The sequence below is a fragment of the Eubalaena glacialis genome, chromosome 2 (assembly GCF_028564815.1).
Source record: "Eubalaena glacialis isolate mEubGla1 chromosome 2, mEubGla1.1.hap2.+ XY, whole genome shotgun sequence".
Lineage (NCBI taxonomy): Eukaryota > Metazoa > Chordata > Mammalia > Artiodactyla > Balaenidae > Eubalaena > Eubalaena glacialis.
Genome location: NC_083717.1, coordinates 116,438,008 through 116,465,588, shown reverse-complemented (window position 1 = coordinate 116,465,588; position 27,581 = coordinate 116,438,008). Strand labels below are relative to the sequence as shown.

Here is a 27,581-nt window from a genome sequence, read left to right as displayed (position 1 = left end):
CTCACTGTCGCGACCTCTCTTGTTGTGGAGCACAGGCTCCAGATGCGCAGGCTCAGTAGTTGTGGCTCACGGGCCCAGGTGCTCCGCGGCATGTGGGATCTTCCCAGACCAGGGCTCGAACCCGTGTCCCCTGCATTGGCAGGCAGATTCTCAACCACTGTGCCACCAGGGAAGCCCTAACATATGTTTTTATTTCACTTGGGTAAATACTTAGCAGTGAGATTGCTGGGTCATGTGACAAGTGTATATCTAACTTTCTAAGAAACAGCCAAACTGTTTTCCAAAGTAGCTGTACCATTTTACATTCCCATTTGCAAACTGAGAGTTCCAGTTGCTCCACATCCTCCCCAGCACTTGGCGTTGTCAGATGGGTCAGCTTTCCTCTCCCTCTCTCCCTTCCTTCCTCCCTCTCTCCCTTCCAATAAGTATGAAGTGGTATCTCATTGAGGTTTAACTTGCATTTCTCTAATGACTAATCACGTTGAGCATTTTTTTTTAATTATTTATTTATTTATTTATTTATTTATTTATGGCTGTGCTGGGTGTTCGTTTCTGTGCGAGGGCCCTCTCCAGCCGTGGCAAGTGGGGGCCACTCCTCATCGCGGTGCGCGGACCTCCCATTATCGCGGCCTCTCTTGTTGTGGAGCACAGACTCCAGACGCGCAGGCTCAGTAGCTGTGGCCCATGGGCCCAGTTGCTCCGTGGCACGTGGGATCCTCCCAGACCAGGGCTCGAACCCGTGTCCCCCGCATTGGCAGGCAGACTCTCAATCACTGCGCCACCAGGGAAGCCCACGTTGAGCATCTTTTTATGTGCTTATATGTTATCTATGTATCTTCTTTCATGAAATGTCCATTCAAATCTTCTACCCATTTTGGAAGGGGGAGGTTGTTTTCTTATTTTCATTTTAATGGAGTTCTGTGTTCTGGGTACAAGTGTTTTGTCAGATATGTAGTTTGCAGATATTTTCTGCAAAAATTTGAACACAAATTTGAATTTAGGGGCTTTCAATGTTGAGTCTTATATTAGCCACAGCATCCAGTTACTTTCTAAGTTTTATTTTACTAACAGAAAAATCTCAAAAATCACATTTTACAAACTAGTGAAAAATGGAATCAGTTTTTGGAAAAAAAAAAATTTTCCCTTACTATCCTAGGGCTGTATTCAGTTAAAATAATTGTGAAGATTGAAACATGAATTGTAGGAAATTTTTACTTTACAGTTGAATCAGTTAACAATTAAGAACTGCTGGAATTAGTTTTAATCATAAACATCACTCTGTCAAAAAGCACCAAGTATAAAATTAAATGCTAAAATCATCTGTTAACTCTGCCCATTCATGTGCTTGTTATTGAACAATGGACTATTTTGCCAGGGTAAGGCCCTGCACAGAGCAGATTAGCCTGAGCCTTGGCTGTGCACAGTTGAATATGGTGCACATGTGCTGTAGAATATACTTACATGTATATGTACAAACATGAATTTAAAACAAGAAAGGAAGGGAGGGAGGGAAGGAGGGAGGGACGGACAGAGGGAGGAAGGGAGGGAGAGGGAGGAAGGGAGGGAGGGAGGAAGGGAGGGAGGGAGGAAGGAAGGGAGGGAGGGATGAAGGGAGGGAGGGATGAAGGGAGGGAGGGAGGAAGGAAGTATGGAAGGAAGGAAGGAAGGAAGGAAGGAAGGAAAGAGACCAGTGCAGAGTTACAACTTTCCTGATCAGTGAAACCATTTTCAAAACATCTGAATAGATTCAGAAAGATGCCAGAGAAAACTTTATATTTCAAAGACCAAAAAACAAAGAAACCCCCAAAATTAAGTGCCTTAGTACTAGGTGTGCTGGTAGTATCCAAATATGTAGGTTTTGGTGTAACCATACGTATTTTTTTAAATTCGTTGTTTATAAGGTTAAACATCCCTTTAAAATAACAAAACTAAGTGTTTGCACAACTGCTCAAACACCTCCATGGATCCTTAGAAACCTGGTTAGTAAGCCTCCTGATCTTTTTCTGACCTGTTTGTTTTACAAATGAAGAAAATAGCCAGAGATAAGAAGCAAATTTAAGGTCATACAGAAGTCTTATGCTGAACTAAATCCAGTCATTCTGATTACTATTTTAGTGGTTTTTTTCCATTAACTTGACCTAGCCTCTCCAATTGGAGCAGAAAATATTTCTCCTTGGGTCCATTACTTAGAGAAATGAAGATTATACTCAATTTTGTGAGCCCTTTGCTGGCATCTCAACTTATGTCTTGTATAATGAGTATGGCTCTTGGCTGAGGTGAGCAATTTTTGGAAATGTCTAGCTTCCTCCAAAGGAGGCGTCCTAGGCCAGAGTCCAGATCTTAATGAAAAACACGTAAACCTCTTGTTTGTTTTCCCTGTTGATTAGCCTATAATTTAAAACCCGTTCAATGGCAGATTTATCAAGTGACTAATCCCTGGGAAGAATAGAAGTGGCTGGGAGAAGGTGATTGTGGCCTAGGCACACATCATCGGTCACTTGTTGAAATATTAAGGTAGGAAGCCAAATACCTCCTTGCTTACTAATGAAAATACGTTCAGGGAGGTTAGCTATGAGTGGGCCTGGTGTGGCTCGTTAGTGGATGATGAAAGCAACACAGACAACCGGGGATATCTTTGCTGGACAAGTTGGCCTGTATGGTCCTTGGTTTTCTTCAGTCGTCAATGAAAAAGTCATGTCTGAGTAAGAGTATAAAATCCACACCAGCTCAGCTGTCCTGAAAATTAGGAACAACTCACAAATACCTCTTCTCAGCTGGAACATGAGCCTCTCAAAGTATGGATTGTTTCTTTATATACATTTGCAAGGTCAGGTGCATTGTAGATGCTCATTAAAGCTTGTTTGACTATTAGATGGTAGAGAGACCAGAGTCTCATCTCACTTTGATATAAAGAAGACTCGTTCAGTGTCTGTCTGGTTCAGACAACGTCCCTATGCAGAGTAAGCCTACACGTAGGATATTTGTCACAATCACTCCCCTGAACCTCTTCTTGTGAGCAGAGAGCTTTCTGTTTCATTGGTAAAGATGTGGAGACTATTTTTCTAATCAATAATCCTAGAGTCTTAGACATAAATTTTGCTTTTAATACCTGAAAGAACTCAACAACTAGCTCCCCTTACTTGCTCCTGTTTGATAATGCTATTTAAATGATCTAATATTTTTTTCATTTCCTACCCCTTTTCAATTAAAAAAAAGAAAAAGACAAAGTTGGGAATACGTGAAGCAAACCTAATTGGGGAATCTGCTTCACAGTTTCCAGAATGATGCTAGTGGACAGATGGGCCTTGGCCATAGGATGGTGACCCCTCATAGACAGTGAGTGAATTGAGAAAAAAGTAATAAAGTGATTGCTGTGATTACTTGAAGAACCTCGGTTTGTCACAGTATTAAGGGCCAGGTCTTACCATCTGTTGCTTCTAAGCTCGCGTGTACTCTGGAATGGGTCGTACATACCTCACTGGACTAGCTGTAGCTTCAGTAGTGACAATAACAATACAACATAAAATGCCAAGTCCTCTCTCTTAATAGAGAAGGAATTAGTATGTTGGCTCTTTGCCTAAAGGTATGCAGTCTTGGGTTTGCTTATTAGGTTTCGAATTACTTTCTGGAAAAATAAAGCCTGAAAATCATTTCCATAGATATCCCAAGGTATATCCATTCTCTGACTCACACTAAATTTAGTGATATTAATAACTTAGAAATAAAACATTATCAGAATCCTCCATGATTTTATTTCTTCTGTGTCACAAAAGCACTCTGGCTACACTCAGGTTTTGTTGTGTTTCCCAGGTAGGAATCTCAGTACAGGTTTCAAAGATTTATCTCTTTTACTTCCCCACTATTTCCTTGGATGACTGTCCATAATTATATTTGCTTATTTTTGAAGTATATTTCAGGATCCTTGGAATAAGTATCACATTTCAGAAGTAATGCCCAACTTTATCTGAACTGCATACTGAACCACTGGTGTGTTTTCAGAGTACCTTAATGAGTCTGTTTGACCTGTGTTGGTTTGCATTCATAATGAGAGCTAGGACTCTTTCTTTACATGGCTTAGATGATACTATGCTTTGCGTCCTTATGAAGCTTTCATGAGCAGAGCTGTCTGTATTCTAGGAAGTTGAAGAGAAAGAGATACGGTAAAGTCTTGGGTGTGGAAATTATTAGCATTTTAGAACTTTCCTGAAGTGAGGACTGCTTCTGTGCAGTCCCGTGGAATTGTCTTGCTTTCCCCAACCTAAGAATTTAGAATTTGGAAGAGTCCCTGGAAAAGGTTGACTTACTCAAGTTGTACAGCAGATAACCTGAATTTTTAATGGCTTCTGGCAGCACCACTGGGAGAGAATGTTCATAACAACAAAATGCTGATGGTTGATTTTTTGCACAGTGCTTGGCACCGGCATGATGTCTTTCATCAGTAGGCACTTTTCCACCTTCTTTTCAACAGGCATATTTGTGGGGACCAGACAAGCAAAGTCTCCGTCTATTGCTTGGGCTTCAGGACAGCGTGTTCCTGCGATGATATCTCTGAGCAGTGGTAATGTGGAGGATATTAAAAAATAATGAGGATTTTGTAGGGGTAGGGAGCACCAGCCCCTGAGGAGGCTGCAAGAGTTTCCTAGAGCCCAATTCCTAATCAGATTAGGATCACAAATATGGTTCAATCCTACTGCATAGTTTACTGTACTTATGGGAATAGCCTTTAAGCTTCTTGTGGAGAGAACACTTATCCACACCAAATATTTTAAAATTGTTAAAATTTAATAGGATCAACATTAATTTATAGAAATACCCACACTGAATTTTCTAGGTAATAAACAACAATGAAATCTCGTAGCCCATGTTGTGCTTGGGCCTATCAAAGAGGAAGGGGACCACATGTCTCTCTGTTGTTACATTTTCTTGGAACTTTGAGTCTAGTTGGGTGGGTAATACAGAGGCACAAGGAAGTCTTAATATTTAAAGCTAAAGAATTCAATTCAATAAGCATTTGTGGATCACTAACTAAGCAGTGTGCAGTGTTCTGGAAGTTCAAACATGAATAAGTTGTGGTCCCCAACTGCCTGGAGCTTTTAGATTTGCCAAGAAGATAAACATAAATGACTGTAATGCAACGTGAACCTAGAAAGTTCTTTGGCAACAAAGTCAAAGGAAAACTTTTGTCAAGAAGAATCAAGAAAAATTTAAGCCAGAAGGCTCAATTGCGATGGAGTGAGTTTTCCTTCGGGGCTTTCACTAGGTGAAAGTGGAGAGAAAGGGTGTTTTACAGAGAGGAAACAGCATGTGCAAGAACATAAAGGTGTGGGAGTTGATGGGATGTTTGAATCTGTACTGGTGCAACACAGGGAAAGTATAAAGAAGTATCTGGAAAAGTAAGCAGAGGGCAGATTTTGAAGAGCCATGAATATCATGAAAAGAATTTAGGCTTCTCTGCTGCATGAAATAACTGTTCTCAATATGGGTAATGAAGGGATATTTCCCTTATAAGGATATATCAGAATTAGCAAGGGGTTTTTTCAAAAAACACATGTTCCTTTGGCGATTCTGGAATGACCCAAGTTAAAAGTCATTGCCAAGACTCCCTCTTGCGAGAACACCAGAATCACAACTAGCTGCTGGACAGTCGTCGACGGGAAGACACTGGAACTCACCTGGGGGGATACCCCACATCCAAAGACAAAGGAAAAGCCACAATGAGACAGTAGGAGGGGCGCAGTTAGAGTAAAATCAAATCCCATAACTGGTGGATGGGTGACTCACAGACTGGCGAACACTTATACCACAGAAGTCCACCCACTGGAGTGAAGGTTCTGAGCCCCACATCAGGCTTCCCAACCTGGGGGTCCGGCATTGGGAGGAGGAATTCATAGAGAATCAGACTTTGAAGCCTAGTGGAAATTGATTGCAGGACTTCGACAGGACTGGGGAAAACAGAGACCCCACTCTTGGAGGGCGCACACAAAATAGTGTGTGCATCGGGACCCAGGGGAAGGAGCAGTGACCCTGGGGGAGACTGAACCAGACCTACTTGCTAGTGTTGGAGGGTCTCCTGCAGAGGTGGGGTGTGGCTCTGTTTCACCGTGGGGACAGGGACGCTAGCAGCGGAAGTTCTGGGAAGTATTCCTTGGCGTGAGCCCTCCCGGAGTCTGTCATTAGCCCCACCGAAGAGCCCAGGTAGGCTCCAGTGTTGGGTTGCCTCAGGCAAAACAACCAACAGGGAGGGAACCCAGCCCCACCCATCAACAGTCAAGTGGATTAAAGTTTTACTGAGCTCTGACCACCACAGCAACAGTCAGGTCTACCCACCACCAGAGCCTCCCATCAAGGCTCTTAGATAGCTTCAACCACCAGAGGGCAGACAGCAGAAGCAAGAAAAACTATAACCCTGCAGCCTGTGGAACAAAAACCACATTCACAGAAAGATAGACAAGATGAAAAGGCAGAGGGCTATATACCAGATGAAGGAACAAGGTAAAACCCCAGAAACACAACTAAATGAAGTGGAGATAGGCAACCTTCCAGAAAAAGAATTCAGAATAATGATAGTGAAGATGATCCAGGACCTCGGAATAAGAATGGAGGCAAAGATCGAGAAGATGCAAGAAATGTTTAACAAAGACCTAGAAGAATTAAAGAACAAACAAACAGAGATGAACAATACAATAACTGAAATGAAAACTACACTAGAAGGAATCAATAGCAGAATAACTGAGGCAGAAGAACGGATAAGTGACCTGGAAGACAGAATGGTGGAATTCACTGCTGCGGAACAGACTAAAGAAAAAAGAATGAAAAGAAATGAAGACAGCCTAAGAGACCTCTGGGACAACATTAAATGCAACAACATTCGCATTATAGGGGTCCCAGAAGGTGAAGAGAGAGAGAAAGGACCAGAGAAAATATTTGAAGAGATTATAGTCGAAAACTTCCCTAACATGGGAAAGGAAATAGCCACCCAAGTCCAGGAAGCACAGAGAGTCCCATACAGGATAAACCCAAGGAGAAACACACCGAGACACATAGTAATCAAATTGGCAAAAATTAAAGACAAAGAAAAATTATTGAAAGCAGCAAGGGAAAAACGACAAATAACATACAAGGGAACTCCCGTAAGGTTAACAGCTGATTTCTCAGCAGAAACTCTACAAGCCAGAAGGGAAGTGGCATGATATACTTAAAGTGATGAAAGGGAAGAACCTACAACCAAGATTACTCTACCCGGCAAGGATCTCATTCAGATTTGATGGAGAAATCAAAAGCTTTACAGACAAGCAAAAGCTAAGAGAATTCAGCACCACCAAACCAGCTCTACAACAAATGCTAAAGGAACTTCTCTAAGTGGGAAACACAAGAGAAGAAAAGGACCTACAAAAACAAACCCAAAACAATTAAGAAAAGGTCATAGGAACATATATATCGATAATTACCTTAAACGTGAATGGATTAAATGCTCCAACCAAAAGACACAGGCTTGCTGAATGGATACAAAAACAAGACCCATATATATGCTGTCTACAAGAGACCCACTTCAGACCTAGGGACACACACAGACTGAAAGTGAGGGGATGGAAAAAGATATTCCATGCAAATAGAAATCAAAAGAAAGCTGGAGTAGCTATACTCATATCAGATAAAATAGACTTTAAAATAAAGAATGTTACAAGAGACAAAGAAGGACACTACATAATGATCAAGGGATCAATCCAAGAAGAAGATATAACAATTATAAATATATATGCACCCAACATAGGAGCACCTCAATACATACGGCAACTGCTAACAGCCATAAAAGAGGAAATCGACAATAACACAATAATAGTGGGGGATTTTAACACCTCACTTACACCAATGGACAGATCATCCAAAATGAAAATAAATAAGGAAACAGAAGCTTTAAATGACACAATAGACCAGATAGATTTAATTGATATTTATAGGACATTCCATCCAAAAACAGCAGATTACACTTTCTTCTCAAGTGTACATGGAACATTCTCCAGGATAGATCACATCTTGGGTCACAAATCAAGCCTCAGTAAATTTAAGAAAATTGAAATCATATCAAGCATCTTTTCTGACCACAACGCTATGAGATTAGAAATGAATTACAGAAAAAAACATAAAAAACACAAACACATGGAGTCTAAACAATATGTTACTAAATAACCAAGAGATCACTGAAGAAATCAAAGAGGAAATCAAAAAATACCTAGAGGCAAATGACAATGAAAACACGACGATCGAAAACCTATGGGATGCAGCAAAAGCAATTCTAAGAGGGAAGTTTATAGCTATACAAACCTACCTAAAGAAACAAGAAAAATCTCAAGTAAACAATCTAACTTTACACCTAAAGGAACTAGAGAAAGAAGAACAAACAAAACCCAAAGTTAGCAGAAGGAAAGAAATCATAAAGATCAGAGCAGAAATAAATGAAATAGAAACAAAGAAAACAATAGCAAAGATCAATAAAACTAAAAGCTGGTTCTTTGAGAAGATAAACAATTGATAAGCCTTTAGCCAGACTCATCAAGAAAAAGAAGGAGAGGACTCAAATCAATAAAATTAGAAATGAAAAAGGAGAAGTTACAACAGACACCGCAGAAATACAAAGCATCCTAAGAGACTACTACAAGCAACTCTATGCCAATAAAATGGACAACCTGGAAGAAATGGACAAATTCTTAGAAAGGTATAACCTTCCAAGACTGAACCAGGAAGAAACAGAAAATATGAACAGACCAGTCACAAGTAATGAAATTGAAACTGTGATTAAAACTCTTCCAACAAACAAAAGTCCAGGACCAGGTGGCTTCACAGGTGAATTCTATCAAACATTTAGAGAAGAGCTAACACCCATCCTTCTCAAACTCTTCCAAAAAATTGCAGAGGAAGGAACACTCCCAAACTCATTCTACGAGGGCACCAGCACCCTGATACCAAAACCAGACAAAGATACTACAAAAAAAGAAAACTACAGACCAATATCACTGATGAATATAGATGCAAAAATCCTCAACAAAATACTAGCAAACAGAATCCAACAACACATTAAAAGGTTCATACACCACGATCAAGTGGGATTTATCCCAGGGATGCAAGGATTCTTCAATATATGCAAATCAATCAATGTGATACACCATATTAACAAATTGAAGAATAAAAACCATATGATCATCTCAATAGATGCAGAAAAAGCTTTTGACAAAATTCAACACCCATTTATGATAAAAACTCTCCAGAAAGTGGGCATAGAGGGAACCTACCTCAACATAATAAAGGCCATATACGGCAAACCCACAGCAAATATCATTCTCAATGGTGAAAAACTGGAAGCATTTCCTCTAAGATCAGGAACGAGACAAGGATGTCCACTCTCACCACTGTTATTCAACATAGTTTTGGAAGTCCTAGCCACGGCAATCAGAGAAGAAAAAGAAATAAAAGGAATACAAATTGGAAAAGAAGAAGTAAAACTGTCACTGTTTGCAGATGACATGATACTATACATAGAGAATCCTAAAAATGCCACCAGAAAACTACTAGAGCTAGTCAATGAATTTGGTAAAGTTGCAGGATACAAAATTAATGCACAGAAATCTCTTGCATTCCTATACACTAATGATGAAAAATCTGAAAGAGAAATTAAGGAAACACTCCCATTTACCACTGCAACAAAAAGAATAAAATACCTAGGAATAAACCTACCTAGGGAGATAAAAGACCTGAATGCAGAAAACTATAAGACACTGATGAAAGAAATTAAAGATGATACCAACAGGTGGAGAGATATACCATGTTCTTGGATTGGAAGAATCAATATTGTGAAAATGACTATACTACCCAAAGCAATCTACAGATTCAATGCAATCCCTATCAAATTACCAATGGCATTTTTTACAGAACTAGAACAAATCATCTTAAAATTTGTATGGAGACACAAAAGACCCTGAATAGCCAAAGCAGTCTTGAGGGAAAAAAACGGAGCTGGAGGAATCAGGCTCCCTGACTTCTGACTATACTACAAAGCTACAGTAATCAAGACAATATGGTACTGGCACAAAAACAGAAACATAGATCAATGGAACAAGATAGAAAGCCCAGAGATAAACCCACGCACCTATGGTCAACTAATCTATGACAAAGGAGGCAAAGATATACAATGGAGAAAAGACGGTCTCTTCAATAAGTGGTGCTGGGAAAACTGGACAGCCACATGTGAAAGAATGAAATTGGAACACTCCCTAACACCATACACAAAAATAAACTCAAAATGGATTTGAGACCTAAATGTAAGACTGGACACTATAAAACTCTTAGAGGAAAACATAGGAAGAACACTCTTTGACATAAATCACAGCAAGATCTTTTTTGATCCACATCCTAGAGTAATGGAAATAAAAACAAAAATAAACAAATGGGACCTAATGAAACTTCAAAGCTTTTGCACAGCAAAGGAAACCATAAACAAGACGAAAAGACAACCCTCAGAATGGGAGAAAATATTTGCAAACGAATCAACGGACAAAGGATTAATCTCCAAAATATATAAACAGCTCATTCAGCTCAGTATTAAAGAAACAAACAACCCAATCCAAAAATGGGCAGAAGACCTCAATGGACATTTCTCCAAAGAAGACATACAGATGGCCAAGAAGCACATGAAAAGATGCTCAACATCACTAATTATTAGAGAAATGCAAATCAAAACTACAATGAGGTATCACCTCACACCAGTTAGAATGGGCATCATCAGAAAATCTACAAACAACAAATGCTGGAGAGGGTGTGGAGAAAAGGGAACCCTCTTGCACTGTTGGTGGGAATGTAAATTGATACAGCCACTATGGAGAACAATATGGAGGGTCCTTAAAAAACTAAAAATAGATTTACCATATGATCCAGCAATCCCACTACTGGGTGTGTACCCAGAGAAAACCATAATTCAAAAAGACACATGCACCCCAATGTTCATTGCAGCACTATTTACAATAGCCAGGTCATGGAAGCAACCTAAATGCCCATTGACAGACGGATGGATAAAGAAGTTGTGGTACATATATACAGTGGAATATTACTCAGCCATAAAAAGGAATGAAATTGAGTCATTTGTTGAGACGTGGATGGATCTAGAGACTGTCATACAGAGTGAAGTAAGTCAGAAAGAGAAAAACAAATATCGTATATTAACGCATATATGTGGAACCTAGAAAAATGGTACAGATAAGCCGGTTTGCAGGGCAGAAGTTGAGACACAGATGTAGAGAACAGACATATGGACACCAAGGGGGGAAAACTGCGGTGGGGTGGGGATGGTGGTGTGCTGAATTGGGCGATTGAGATTGACATGTATACACTGATGTGTATAAAATTGATGACTAATAAGAACCTGCAGTATAAAAAAACAAACAAACAAAACAACTAATACTAAACTTTCATTGGGTTATTTGTATGGAAATATGTTAATATAAATGTTTCAGACATTACATGAAATTTCTAAAAATCTTATATGTTCTGGTATAATGTTATAAGTCATAATTCTAGTTATTAATTTAAAATGTATATCTCAGAAATAACTAAATTTCCTCGTCAATTGTATTATTATGAACTTTCATCAAATCTTTAACCATGGTCATTTTTAAGTTTTTTGTCATTTACAGACAGTTCTGGGTGTACTCTGATGCTTTTGCAAATATGTTCCTATAAAAGGGTTTCATCTTCAAGGAATTCATGGCAAAGACTCTGACAAGTACAGGTTTCTGGTAACTGACTATACTGCTGAACTGAATGAATAAGCATTTTCAGAACTCTAATGAAAAACTGATGAACTCATAAAAGTGATAACAAAAGATCAAGATGAAAAAAAAATTAATTACATGGGATTGAGTGAACTGATGAGGATGATTATAATTTTTGTGACTTTCTGTTTGAATTATTAAAAAAAAAAATCCCACAAGGACTCAGAAGCAAAGAATATACAAATCAATTTTCACTGCAAAGTAAAGGAGCTGTTACAGTGGAGGATTACTGGACTGAATGTCAATATTATGACATAGTATGAGTGTGTTTCGTGTTTGGTAATTGCAATCATTGTTGCTTTTGTTGTGGTCATCCATGTACAATGCTTGGTGTCAGTCTATTTATCTCTTGTAAAAATAAAATACAGTGTGTGTGTGTGAAAAAAAAAAAAGTCATTGCCAAAAAAATTCTACCAATATTGTAGTGCCATACTATCTCAGCTGTGTTTCAGAGCAGAATAAAGATTAAGAACAGTCACTGTTGGTGTCAACTCTGGCTACCCATTGGAATCCCTTGGGGAGCTTTAAGGATACCAGTGCAAGGGCACCACCATCTCAGACCAATTGAATGATTATCTTTTGAGATGGTCCTGCCCGTCAATATTTTCTACAAAGCTCTGTAGGTGTTTCTGATGGGGAGCAGGCTGAGAACCACTACATTAAACAGATAAAAACAGTGTCAATCAACGAAAAGGGTGATTGGAACAGAGTGATTTAATTGTGATTGCTCTCTTAAAGATTGTGAATTTGCATATTGCTTAGAAGGAGATAGATATAGATTAACAGACTATTGCAGATGGGAAGAGGATGTGATTAAAAATGAAAGCAATAGAAGCAATCAAGTTAAAAGTAAAGGGAGATAGATAAAATTTGGATGAAGTCTGGAGATAAAACTTGGGGCAGGCTGGAAAGATGTCAAAACTTTACACCTGTCTCCTTTCAAATGATATGTTGGGATGAATGCAGAAAAACAACAGATTTTTAGTAGGGAGGTTTGGGGAGAGGGAAACTCATAATGTTTCATATGTCCTAAAGAACTTTTATCTAAAAATGATTGGAAGGTTTGTAAATTGTTTTGTATACCGTTTACAAGCACCATGTTCAATGTGAAAGTAAAGGAGACTGAAAAGAAAGTCAATAGGGTTTAAAAGCATTATGTTCCCTTGATTCAGCCTTATCTGTAATTTCAGCTGTGAGGGTCTGGGCTTGACATTTCATAAAGATTTCCAGGGTCCTGCCTGGGAGTACATGATTATTCAACAGAAAGTTCTACTCTCTATGTTTGATTCATCAAGTCGTTAACAGTCCTTCTAGTTATGGCTCTAGATAAAGGAGGGAAAACAATATATGATTTCCATGTGCAAAGTAGAAGTGGCACTTAACAGGAAGTGGAGTGTAAAATAGTGTTAAAAAATAACTTTCCTGAAGGCTTGATTCATGATATGTGCAGATTTGAGATGCCTATTTGTAATAGAGCCAGGAACAATTTGAAATAATTGATAGGATATGTGTTAATGAACGCAAGTTAGTGTGTCCGACACACAGTGGTGCCAAACAAGTTTGGAGCAGAGAAAGGTTTATTGCAGGGCCATGCAAGGAGATGGGTGGCTCGTGCCAAAAAGCCCCAAACTCTCCAAAGGGTTTCAGCAAAGCACTTTTAAAGGCAAGATGAGGGGGGGGGCATGATTAGTTGTTGCAAACTCCGTGGTGTCGGAATCCTTTGTTCTTGCAGCTGTCCATGTAGGTCAGGTCATGATGTTCCTGTAAACCTCCAACAGACAAATGCTGTTCTCTGTTCTGCAAATTTTATCTCCACATGAATGGACTCTTAAAGGTTAGAGCCCTGAGAATAGGCTATCCTGTATATTTCAGGCTATAGACCACATTCTTTTATAAAAGGTGCAGAACCAGCGTGACTGAGCATGGGCAACAAAGCACAAAGGTGAAAGCAAAAGGAATAGATCTAATATGAAGTCAGATTTGTTCTTCCCTATTACATATGGACAGATAAAGAATGAATAAGGTGCTTATTACGTGAATCACTTTGAATTACTATGTCATGCTGAGCTTCTGAACCTGAAATTGGAATGGTCAAAAGGAGTTGTGGAACAGGAAAGGGCAAAGGTAAGTGGTTTCTTTATATGGGCCATTTAAATTTTAATGGTTAGAAGAGTTTCTTACTGTAGTCTCAGCATATTGGTATGGAGTACATGGACATTCCATAGTTCTTATTTGGTAATTCTTCATATTAATAAATACAGTTTGTGAGGAAGCCATTCATGGAATCTATGTTTGGTAATCTGTCCCCTTACCTTGGGTGTTTGCAGCAGACGGGAGAGTCGCTGAGAGACGACAATATTTGCAGAGACCCACATGCATGAAAGAGCGTGGTCCCGGGAGAGAGAGAAGTTATGTAGGACTGGAATCCAGGACATATTTGGAGAAGAAGCAGGAGCCAAAAAGTGGAAAAAATTGGCAGAAAAGAGAAGAGTTTTCAGAGTGGCCATGCTAAAAAATTTTAGCATTAGCTTATAAGTAATGGCCAATTATTGAAGGGATTTTAAGGAATAAAGATCTGCATTTATTTTTTTAAAAAATCATCATGGAACCAGTGTGGCTAAACTGGGATCAGGAAAATTAGTGAGGTGGCTCTTGCCACTGTCCAGGTAGAGAAGACCCAATGAAGAGTTGAGGCGGTGGGGGTAGAAGGAAAGGAAAGAATCAGAGAAATTAATGAAACTCGTTGATAAGTAGTATGTTGGGAATGAGAGAGAGCAAGGAATCCAGCATGATATCCAGGTTTCTGGATGTGACGGGTTGGGAAGATAATGATGCTATTAATTGCAAAGAAGAATTTCAGAGGAGGAGGAAATTGGGGTTTGACAATCATGAGTTCATTTTCAGACGTGTTGAGTCCGAGGTGGCTGATTAAGCATATTCAGGTAGAACAGTTCCAGAGGATAGTTGGAATTATGGTTTTTAGAAACCAATTTGGAAGTTGCAGTATATAGTCAATGGGTGTAATTTACCTCATGAGTACACAAGATGACCGAGAGAGATTGTGTAGTGTGAGAAGGATAAAATGTCAAGGGACATACCTGGAGAATAACATTTGAGGGATGACTGGAGGAAGAGGAGTCCACAGATTGACTGGAGAGAGCCAAGAAATAGGAAGAAAATGGCGGTGGGTGGAGAGAGTATCGAAGTTCAGGGAAGCAGAGAGAATTTCAAGGCAAGGCAGCAGTCAACTTTAACAATGCAGCTGAGAGGACAGAAATCACTGAAAAGTGCTGATCAGACGTAACACTCAAATCATGGAGTTTTAAGAAGATAGTGGGGGCAGAAACCAATGGTCATTGGTTAAAAGAAGCATGGATAAGAAAATAGATACAGCAAGAGTTGTGTGTTTTCTTAAAAAAACAAAACAAGACAAAACTCTGTTGTGAAGAAAAAGAGGTAGTGTGAGAAAGAAAGGGCGACAGCTAGAAGGGATTAAAAAAGGATTTTGATATCTTTATTTTTGCTTTAGATGGATAGAGCATGGCGCTGGGGAACGTGCTGAGAGCCGAAAGCAAGTGATGTGTCAGGCAGCAAAGAGACAAAATAATAATGGCAGCAAACTTCTATAGCACCTCCTGTGTTCCAAACACTCCTCTATATGTAGTTTTACATGTATTAACTCATCTACTTCGCATAACTGCCTTGCAGGGTAGGTTCTGTTATTACCCCCATTTTCCTTATAAGAAAACTGAGGTATAGAGAGGTTAAGTAACCTAACCAATTTGTGCTCTACCCGCCACACTAAGCAAATGAATTACAGAGCCACCAGAATGATATATATAGATGTATACATCAGATTCAGCAAATTCAGAAGGTCATTGGTTGAGGGGTGGAAAGCAGGAGAGGTGGAGTGCTTTGTGTAGATACAGTCCAGTTGTGTGATAAAAGGAAGGTTTTTCTGTGGAACATGTCTTTGCAACTTTTTCATATTATTAAGAAGTTGAAGATTAAGTGAAAATTATTGGCTCATCAATATTACCTGACTGTTAACCTGCTTGGAAGAAGGTTAGTCGGGAACAACATTCAAGATTTAGTTTGCTGTGGCAGAACTAAACTAGTCGCTAAAATGAAATTTAAATATGCGTGATAATTCAGGGTGGGAATCAGGGCTGGAATGTGGCCGGAGGTGGGCAGGGGAGGCAGAGGGAGATGGAGATGGGTAGGGCATCCAAACAAAGGTCATCTTGATCTCAGAGTTGAATGAAGCTTGAAAGTACTTTCAGCCATTTGATAGTAGAACTCGTGAAAGATTGGGTAAACTTTTGTATTTGTAGTACATTGTTCATCCTGACTGCTTAAGCTTTTCCTCGTTTTATGCCTGTCACTCCACAAAGGTGACATTGTTTGGAAATTTTGAAGAATGTTTAGAAATCTGTTAGTCTCTTACTCTAATATTATCCTTAGCAACAGTAACTAACAGTAATATTTATTCAGAACTAGTGTTCCAGGCATAATGCCTGCCTCTTTATAGGAAGTATTTCATTTTACCTTTATAAAAACCCTAGAGACGGTCTACTACTTTCCTCATTATACACTTGAGGAAACTCAGGCTTGAAGACAGAGTTCCCTGCCCAAGGTCATAGAGCTAGCAAGTGGCTAAACCAGGATGTGAACCAGGTGGTTTGAATCCAGAACTCAGGTGCTGCTTAACCCTGTGTGTTACAAAGAAATAGATGGGACCCTGAACTTGCCAATTTTTTCAGAGTTGGATCGCGGCTGCCATGTCCACATATGAGAAGTTCAGCTTTAGAAAAACCTGTCTCTAGTTCTTCTGACCACAGTTATTTGGGGGTTGGTTGATGAAGCAAAAGGTGAAACTAGTAAAAATACAGTTAAAAGTTATCTTAATGAAGATGGAGAATTTTCCTGTGTCATGACCTTGACTGACTTAGGCCACTGAAAATATTTCTTTACCTTTTTAATGTAAAACGGATCTGTACTTATATACCCGTTGGTGTTCTAGACATTTGTGGGCTGAAATTACAGTGAAGAAAGTCTTATTAGCCATAGGGAAGACTCTTGGGACAATGACTGAATATAACTGTTGCAGTTTGTTTTTTTTTTTAAATAAGTTTATTTATTTATGGCTGCATTGGGTCCTCATTTGCTGCGCGCAGGCTTTCTTTAGTTGCAGCGAGAGGGGGCTAATCTTTGTTGTGGTCCGTGGGCTTCTCTTTGCGGTGGCTTCTCTTGTTGTGGAGCATGGGCTGCAGGCACGCAGGCTTCAGTAGTTGTGTCGCACGGGCTCAGTAGTTGTGGTTCGCAGGCTCTAGAGCACAGGCTCAGTAGTTGTGGCGCACGGGCTTAGTTGCTCCGCGGCATGTGGGATCTTCCCGGACTAGGGCTCGAACCCATGTCCTCTGCATTGGCAGGCGGATTCTTAACCACTGCGCCACCAGGGAAGCCCTGTTGCAGTGGTTTTTATCCATCCATCTCATCAGTAGTGGGTACTTGCCGTTTTAGCTGCCGGGATACAGAAATAAAGGCAGATACTGTCCCTGATTTCTTCTTGTGGAGTTTGTAGTCTGATGGGGAAGGCAGAAATTAAATAAATTCACCAAAAATGTTTAATTACTGCTAAATTGGATTTTGGAAAAACTCAAATATAAAATTGTAAATTTGACTGCCTCCCAGTTAACTGTAGTAGGCTAAATGGCGTTGAATGCTGGGAAATGGACTAGTTAATAGCCAAGAGTACGCCAGTTTGTGCTGATAAGTGAAAAACTTTAGACTCAAGGTATTGACATAACTGAGAAGATGAGCATTAAAAAGGCTGGCTTCATATAAACTATAGTTGAAAATATAGAGTATGTGGAAAAGAAAAAAAGCAAACCTTAATAAGCTCATTTTCTATGCATTTATTACTAAATTATGAATGATTATAAAACAGACTCAAATACTGATCTTGGGCAGCTTTGATATGGAAACTTTAAAAAAAATGCACACGCGTCATAGCTTCTTCTCGAATCTTTTCTTTCTGCTGTGTTGGCCTGGAAACCCCGGAGGTGAGACATTCTATGGAAAACTGTGAGAACTGCAGCTCCTAGCCAAAAGTATCTCCTAACCTTTTTTTTGTTCTTTTTCCAAAACCGAAGGTAATAACAGATATATCCAGGCATGTTCAAATCTTTATTAAAAGTTTTGTTTTGCATTTGTTATTAAAACCAATGAAAATTCTTAGACGACAGTTTTACTTTTACCCTTAATCCATGGTTATTGTTCCCTGTGAGCTCAGACTGGATGAAATTGTGCTTTTACTCCAACTGTTTAAGTCCTTGGAAAATTCACAAGGTGGAATTTACACCCTGTTGGATTCTCAGAAGAACGTCTCTGTCTTTCCCTGTGTTTATGCGGCCTTGTGCTATGGTGGTGTGGGGATGCTATTGAATATTTTATTTCTGATAATTGTTTTTGATAAATTTTTTGCTTTCTTTCCCACTGATATCTCTACAGGCTCAGTTCGAACTTCAAGCCTTTCATATCCGGGGTGAGCATGCGGTGATAACAGCGAGACTAGAAGAAACCATTGAAAATCTCAAATACGAGATAGAACACCGATGGCGAGGAGGATGTGAAGAGATGAGGGATGTGTGTGTCTCCACTGACGATGACTGCCCTCCAAAGACTTTCAGAAATGTGTGCATCCAGACAGACAGAGAGACTTTCCTCAAACCCTGCGAAGGTGAAGACAGGACAACCAGAAGTAACCAAATAATACCCAAAAAGCTGAATATCTCCTCTTTAAGCCAACTCTCTCCCCCAATTGACAGCAAAGACACCAGTGTACCACTTCAATCTGCGGAAAGTATCTCATCGAGTCAGCAGAAGGCAACACCTCCCCCTCCCCCTCCCCCTCCCGCACCACCCCTACCAGCAGCCATCCCTCCCCCTCCTCCCCTCCCACCCGCACTTGGACCACCACTGGCACCTCCGCCACCACCTGTGAATACTGGACCTCACCCCCCTCCACCACCTCCTCTGCCTCCAAGTGCTGGACCTCCTCCCCCTCCCCCACCCCCCCCACTTCCTCACTCCACTGCTCTGCCCAACAGTGGGGGGCCTCCTCCTCCTCCGCCACCCCCAGGATCTGCGCCTCCACCTCCTCCTGGACTCTTCTTCGGAGTCAACGCTTCTGCTAGCCAGTGTCCTCGGAAGCCAGCCGTCGAACCCAGTTGTCCCATGAAGCCTCTGTACTGGACTAGGATACAAATAAGTGATAAGAGGTAAGCTCAACTCCCCTGGCCCATTCTCAGCTTGTGAATTTGCAGGATTTTGGACAAGTGATGTTGTATTCCTGCTGGTTCAGCATCTTTGTAGTGTGGCACTCGTTCTCAGATGTGGTAGTGAATGCCTTGGATAAACAAGGCTGGAATGTTTTGAGGAGAATGTCTCTACTAGGTCTTCTCTGTGTTCTCTATGGATTGATGCTGGGAGAAACGATGTGTTCTGTGTCAGACCCTTCTCGAAGGTATATATTCCATTTCCCAGACTAGAGAAGAGCCCAGGGCTCTCCAACATCTCTGCAATTAGTGAGTAATCACAAAGACATTGACCCTGATTCTATACTTCAGGTTCACTGAAGATTTTTAGATTACCTCTCTTGTCTTTAGATGGTATCGTCAACCCTATAATGTGTATATTCAACAGGTAGGTGTAATTTTTCAATTTTTATTAAAAGAACCGGACATAGCTGAATCATTAGCTCTTTAGGTCAGAGAGGAGTCTTAAAATATCAACTCTCTCTGCTTGAACTCTGTTACCCCTCGCTACTGAGTGCCCTCACATCTTTATACCTTGTTGCCCTCCAGAGAAAGTGCCAGTGGGTAGGTAGCTAAAAAGCATCTTCCATTTGCATAGGTTGTTAAGGTGGGTCTGTAAGGCAGCAAGAGATGGTTGCTTGGAAATTTCCATTCAAACAGATCTGATCAGATTTCTTCTGCCTCATTTTGGAAACCATCAAAAGGACGAGAAAGATGTTGAGTTGCTTCTTGACTACTCTCTAGGTGCGAAGTTCATTGTTTGCAAAGAACAGCAAATATAAAACAGATTTTTACACTTAAATTTTTTTTTCAAAGTGAGACATGGTTGTATCAACGCATTTTTTTTTAAATTTTATTTATATATTTATTTGTTTATTTATTTATGGCTGTGTTGGGTCTTCGTTTCTGCGCGAGGGCTTTCTCTAGTTGCGGCAAGTGGGGGCCACACTTCATCGCGGTGCACGGGCCTCTCACTATCGCGGCCTCTCTTGTTGCGGAGCACAGGCTCCAGACGCGCAGGCTCAGTAGTTGTGGCTCACAGGCCCAGTCGCTCCACGGCATGTGGGATCTTCCCAGACCAGGGCTTGAACCCGTGTCCCCTGCATTGGCAGGCAGATTCTCAACCACTGCACCACCAGGGAAGCCCTACACTTAAATTTTTGAACTTAATTCCCCAAATCAAGATGTGGTGGTGAATTTTTCTATTTCTGTAACATTTCGCTGGGGGAAGGCAGTATACTGAACAAAATAAACTGCAATTCACAGTGAGAAAGCAACTAGAAATCACTCTAGGAGGGGTGGGGCACACCTTGACACTAAGCATATGGTGAACTAAGTTGATTGTATACTTCATATTTGGTCCCTTTCCTCTCACCAAAAATTAAGGGCGAAGAGGGTATTTTTTTAATGTTAATACTCTATATTTAAATTTCCCAAATGAGTGGTTAAAAAACCATTTCAGATGGTCCTGAAATAGCTCCTACCATTAACTAAAGTACTAGTATTCCCATTCAAGACTCAGATGACATTTCCTAAACAATAATTGCTCAGTATATTTATTTGCAGCCATGTTCCCTTATTAGTGTTCTCAAATTAATGTGCAGCCATTCCAGGGTGATGAAGCCCACCTGTCAGCCCTGGCAGCGTGTGTTCTGAGGACACACGGAGCTGTTCCACACCTGGGTCTCCCTAGCCTGCCTCAGCTTCATTCCCATAAGACTTCATGAGCAAACAATAACCTAGACCGTACCAGTGGTGTAACAGTAACCACTGGGAGATGTGGTACCTTCATCCACTGTTTAAGACAACAAAGACAAGCTGGAGATAATCATTGTATTTTTCTCTCCTTACATAGTTGGCCATTTTGAGAAAGAGGACAATTGAATGCTCAAGCTCTTATTAGTTTCGCCATAAATGTAGGGCTTCAGTTTTGCGATGGGTTGAATTGCCTCCCCGCAAATTGATTTGCCAGTGCCCTAATCCCCAGTACCTCAGACTGTGACCTTATTTGGAAATAGGGCTATTGCAGATGTGATTAGTTAGGTTGAGATGATCTCAGACTGGAGTAGGGCGGGCCTGTAATCCAAAATGACTGGTGTTCTTATAAAAAGGGGAAATGTGGACACTGCCAGGAGCAGAGGGAGAACGGCATATGGAGTTTGGAGTCCTGCCACCACCAGGGATTGCGTTTTGAGCAAAATGAAAAGTAGATGAATGTTCCAACTTTCCTGACCTGGGACATCAGGAGAGCCCTGCTTGGTGAACATGTCAGCCTCGAGCCTGAGTTCCAGGCACAGGGGTTTAGTCTCTCTTATTATGGGTCCCTCAAAATGTTTTTGTACCTCAGAGCATGAATACGTCTTTTAAACTGAAATGGTCTGAAGATCCTGTGTACTATTCATTATGGACAAAAGTAAAATTATTGGGATGTGTTCTTTGAAAGGAGATGATGTTTTGTACAACCAGAGGGGTAAGCACTTCGTGTAATGAGCACGTAATAAATTTTGGTCTTGGTCTTCTGGGGAACTAAGAATAAAATATGAATTTTCTCTATTATATACACACTGCCTCTCATCCATTTAGATTGCTTTTCACTACTAACATGATTTTTAACTTTTGCCATTTTGCTTTCTTTGATGTCTGTTTTCTGGTTTCTAGAATAGGGAAAAGCCATTTAGTTTAAAAAAATAAAAAAGGAAGAAAGAAATCCTTATCTGTCTACCTTTTCAGCTTCCTAATAAGTATCTTCCTGGCGAGAAAGTATCTTCTCTTCCTCCCCCTGCACCCTCCTCCCTGCTTATTCCTGCATCTGTCCCCTCCCCACTTCTTCTTCCCCCACCTCCTCCTCCTTCTGCCTTCCTCTTCCTCTTCTTTTGAGCTCAAATTGTGTGTTCAGTGGTCAGAAAAGAGTTGGCCATGATGGCAGACGGTCCATTGTGAGCAAGTCCTTGTTACTGCCCCACCAGCCCAGTTGCCCCCAACCCACTGAGAGGTGGTATTCCAAAATTCTGTTACTCATTTTTTGAAATGCCTTTTCCCATAGAAACAATGTCATAGATGGTGATGAGGTGTGCAACCTGACTGCCAAAGCCTATTTACTTCAGAATATAAGTGGGTTATAGCACTAGTCATACTGACCTGGGCTCAGAGTCCTTGGAGGGGGAGCCAAGCAGTACAGGTGCAGGAGATGGGGGGATGGGTCTGAATAATCTGCTTTGTGGGTCACATCACCTCCCTCTAGGCATCCTCTCCTCAGCTTCCCAGAACCTTCCTGAGGCCCAGACCAGCAGCTCTGAGGCTGCATGCTCCAGAATTTCCTGGCTGTCTTCTCCCACCAATATCCCCTTTTCCCAAGTGCAGCTGAGAAAAGCATTTAACATTAAAGGTGTTCATGTTTTGAATTGAAGTTAAGAGGGGCGGGGGGGAGGGAAGGGGCCGTGCTGAGGAAGGAGCACATAGATGGATGTACCTCACTGGAAATGTTCTAGCCCTTGGATGATGATTTCACAGGTATTCATTATACTATTATACATTATAACTTACATATGTCACATATATGTTCTTAAATGCCTCAAATATTATATTAGAAAAATTATAATTTAAAAAAAAACTGGAGAGAAGCAAATGTTCAGTTTTGTTATGGGCCAGAACCCAAATGTCATATTTCACAGGAAAGGCAGACACATAGCAAAATGTGAACACTCAGATCTGAAAAGCCAGTGTTGCCAATTGTTTCAAACATGAAAAATTGTCAAAGCTGTGGGCAGGTGGGGATGGTGGTGTGATGAATTGGGCAATTGGGATTGACATGTATACACTGATGTGTATAAAATGGATGACTAATAAGGACCTGCTGTATAAAAAAATAAATAAAATAAAATTCAAAAATTTTTTAAAAAAAGAAAAATTGTCTTTTAGTATCAAAAAATTTGTGCAGACCACCCTATGTAGTAATAGTTCTTTTAGTTTTCATTGGGAAAATGCATATCGAAACAAAGATAAGTACTTGTAGATATTATGGATCATAACATACACACACGTTTGATGTGTATGTTTGATGTGTAGATGAGACTTCTTTTTAAATGTCTATGAGCATTAAAAGTGTTTAAAAATAAGACGAGAAAGTAAGTTAAGAAAGTAGACGTTTGGGAGAAAATGTGTTCTGACTGAAAGGAGCCTGGATAGTAAACCATCTAAGGCAGCTCTCAGAGGCAGTTGTTCTGAACCTGATTTCCCATATCTTCTTCCCTTTCTTTGTTTCAAAACTAGGGTATCCCTGTTTTTAGAGAGAGAAAAAAACCAATCAAACCAACAAAACACAGTCTCCCTATGGCTGCTTTTGCTGAAATCTCTGCGGGGGCTGGTGCAGTAGGGGTTTTGCTTTGTTTTTATTGTTAATCCTGTTGTTGGGTGGTGTATTATAAAATCAAGTATTTCTAAATGAGCACAACCTGTTCACGTATATGGGTCCTATGCTGAGTTAACCCGAGCTAAACCTGAGAACCGTATTTAAAACGAATAGATAAAAATTCAAAAGAGGGCACATCTTCACCTAAGCACTCCATTTTCATTCTATTTAAGAATTATCCTATGAACGTCTCAGAATTGGTTATTGTTTCAATCTTTATACGATGCCCATTTCTACCCGTCATGGAAATGACACAAAACGAGGGAGGGGCAGTTTCCCTGCCTCAACAATCTGAATCCCAGGAGTTCTGATCCCACGGGGTTTCTTTGGTTCTCTCTCTTTGGCTATATCTAAGGACCATTCTGTTTAGGAAATGTGTGTTTGCTTTAATACTTAGTATATTTTGACTTAAAAAAATCTGTAATCGTAAAAAGCTTTTCTTCAAGCGTTATTAGAGTTTTTTAAGGAGTTAAAAAAATGAATTAAGGATTTCACTGTATTCTATTCGCTTTTGTTTCTTAAGTTTAACTTGCCATTTTCTCTTTTAAGCCAAAATTCTACACCAACCTTATGGGATTCCTTAGAAGAACCTGATATTCGGGATACTAGCGAATTTGAGTATTTATTCTCCAAAGACACACCTCAGCAGAAGAAGAAACCTCTGTCAGAGTCCTATGAGAAAAAAAACAAGATCAAAAAGGTACTGACTGACTATAGTAATCTTTGTAATTATATATATATATATATATTTTTTTTTTCATACATGGGAATTTATTACGTGCTGCTGGTTTGCTTTCCCTCTGTTTTCAAAAAATGTTTTGAAAGGTTTTGAGTCACAGATGACAGAAAGGAGCCAATAGTTGGAGAAATCTGTGCTTGCTATTTTGGTCATGCTGTCTAAATTTTCAGACTGTTCTCTTCATCTGGACTTTTTTCAGCCACTAATTCTCTTGAAAAAAATACATAAAATTTAGTGAAAAGTAGTCTGTAGGCTATATGGAAAATGTCTTCTTCACTTATTTATAACTTCATTCATTGAACAAATACTTATTGGGAGTCTGTGCTAGGTTTTGTTTTAGGCCCATGCTATCCAGTCGGGTAGCCCTTAGCCACATGTGACTATTTGTGATAAAATTAAAAATTCAGTTCTTCAGTGGCACCAGCCACTTTTCAGTTTTATTCTTCTGGCTAGTGGCTACAATATAGCACAGATATAAAACATTTCCATCGTTACAAAAAGTTCTCGTGGATAGCACTGTCTGAGCACCTGGGGTATGTTGGTGAAAAAAAGCAAACAAACGAGGAAACAGATCTTTGCCCTCTGGAGCTTCTATTAACAATAAACATCAGAAACAAGGAGCTTCTATTAACAATAAACATCAGAAACAACAAATCAAATCATGTGGTAGAGCAGAGTAAGGGGGATCTACTTTTTCGGGGTTCGGGAGGGATGGGCTACAGGTTTGAATGGCGTGTTCAAGGTGGTCCTCATTGAGAAGGTGACCTCTGAGCAGACTTGAGGGCTAGAAATCCGAGGCCACCAGCCAGCCATCAGAGGACAAGGTCAGGATTCACAAGCAATCAGACAGATGTGGAGGTGAGTCGCCACGGTGCCATGCACTGGCTGCGTGCCCCAAGTCAAAGTTCCTTCCCTCTGCCTTGGTCCCCTCAGTGTCACGTGAGATGACATCTATCCCTATTGCTCTAAGTAATGATCAGATGACATCATATATATATATGTGCTACCGTAGTGCCTGGCACCCAGTCAAACCTCAGCAAGTAATTGCGGCTCTCATTTTGCTACTGTTGCTGCCACCGCTGCTATTTCTCTGCATTAGTGTTGTGATAATAGCATAGATGGTATTAGGGAAAAACAGTTGGCCCTTGAACAACATGGGTTCGAACTGCACGGGTCCACTTATATGCAGATATTTTTCAATAGTAAACACTACAGTACGAAACAGCCCATGATTGATTGAATCCGCGGATGCTGAGGAACCCCGGATACAGAAGCTGACTCTAAGCTATATGCACATTAACCCCTAGTTGTTCAAGGGTCAACTGTATAGTACTTGGTTCTGCTGTTGATTTGCGATGTGATCCTGGGCTGGTCATCTCACTTCTCCCGGCCATATTTTCTCTTCTCTATAAAACAAGATTAACAATATCTGAGTCTACCTGACCCACCAGGATGTTGTGAAATTCAAATCTAAGAGGGTTTGAAGAAGTGTTTTGAAAGGTGTGTAATATTGAATGATAGTTTCATCAACTCTTCATTCTTAAATTATATAGTGAGGTTCATCCATTGGTTCATATCTCAAGTAACATGATTGTGAAATGAGCTGTGCCTTTTGGGGGGGGAAATGGCAAAAGTCCGGATGCAGTTTTCTGTTAATCAAATCAGGTTTGCCCACTGACTTAAATTATACATGAAAATCATGGTCAAGGTTTTTCACAAGTTCATTGGAATTGTGTTTTCCTGATTGAAAAATGTGATCCCAATAATGATTAAATATCAGAGCAAATCTTTTAAGAGGACGTATCGCATGAAACAACTGAGTTACGGCAAGAAGTAAACTGATAGACTATAGAATATATTCATGTGCAGTTAGATTCCTATGAGATGGAAATAAGGGCGTTTTGCTGACCAGCTGGCTTTTTAAATGCCATCTATAGGAACAGAAGACTAATTGTTTCTATACAAAAGGCAAAAGCAGGATCTCTGTATTCCAAAAGTGGCCTCATTTTGCCTCTTCCAGGAAGCCTTCTCTGACCATCAAGGAAATCCTCTGAATGTTTTCTTACCCAATAGCATATTAAACTTACTTTCGTTCTCTTTTTCTTTTATTTTTTTAAAAAATTATTTATTTATTTATTTATTTATGACTGTGTTAGGTCTTCGTTTCTGTGCGAGGGCTTTCTCCAGTTGCGGCAAGCGGGGGCCACTCTTCATCGCGGTGCGCGGGCCTCTCACTATCGCGGCCTCTCTTGTTGCAGAGCACAGGCTCCAGACGCGCAGGCTCAGCAATTGTGGCTCATGGGCCTAGTCGCTCCGCGGCATGTGGGATCTTCCCAGACCAGGGCTCGAACCCGTGTCCCCTGCATTGGCAGGCAGATTCTCAACCACTGCGCCACCAGGGAAGCCCTCTTTTTCTTTTAAAATTGCTATTACTCCTTGTGTCTCTCTCTCTGGATGCTTGGTTACATGTTATTTACTCATAAAGCTAATTATTTCTGTTTTGGTGAATGAGCATTTTTAAAACATTGAAGTATTTGTTTTTAAAACATCAAAGCATTTGGTAGTTTATTCTTATTTCTTATCTCATAATTATTTGCCTCTTCAACAAAGGATTTTCACTAAGGCAGTTAGTACTTGGTGTGTTTGTTTTTCCATCTGAGGGGGGAAATATCCTTTATTCAAACTCTTTAATCTTTCTGAACAGTGAGGTTGCTGTTACCCCCAAAGACTCTGTGCACACGTGTAGTCTCTATTTTTTTTCTTTAAGGGTAGCAGTCTTGAGGGTGCTTGGAGTTTGCAGTGAGCTTGTGTCCTACCTTAGAGCTGAGAGTCTAAGTTTTAAAGAAAAAAAACGAATTGAGTCAATGCCAGAAAACTCTGAACCTGCCTCCTATGCGCCTTCCCTCTGTGCCCATGGCCAGATTTCCGACATCAAGATGGATCCCTTGGTCTCTTCTGAAAGTCAGATGTTTATTTTCTTTTCTCTGAGAATGAAGATGAAAGTGAATTTTAGTGATTGTGAACAACTGAGGAGTTTCAGCACTGGAGGCCAGCTTTGTTAGCCTAACCACAGAATGGTCCCCATACAAGGTGACCAGGAAACACTTGCCAGATAGATCTTTTTATGGTGACTGAAGTGGAGTATATGTCAGAGATTTAAAAATCCAGCATTCTGAATCTTGGCTGCAGGGACTCTGCCAGCATTGAGACAGACGTGAGCATCTCTTAAGTGGAGCTGGTCTGCGTCCCTCTGCACATCCCACATTCCTAGTTCAGAACTGTCGGAATTGTTACAG

At 40.3% G+C, this 27,581-nt stretch overlaps 1 protein-coding gene across 2 annotated transcripts in view; it reads left to right on the top strand.

Moving 5' to 3' along the window:
* The window catches only part of FMN1 (formin 1), a 414,086-nt gene that overhangs the window by 182,242 nt on the left and 204,263 nt on the right, over positions 1–27,581 (top strand). For both annotated transcript variants that reach the window (XM_061180550.1, XM_061180551.1), the window contains 2 exons: positions 18,333–19,102; positions 24,096–24,246. In XM_061180550.1, the coding sequence (XP_061036533.1) occupies positions 18,333–19,102; positions 24,096–24,246 (921 nt within the window). The remainder of the gene's footprint in view (positions 1–18,332; positions 19,103–24,095; positions 24,247–27,581) is intronic.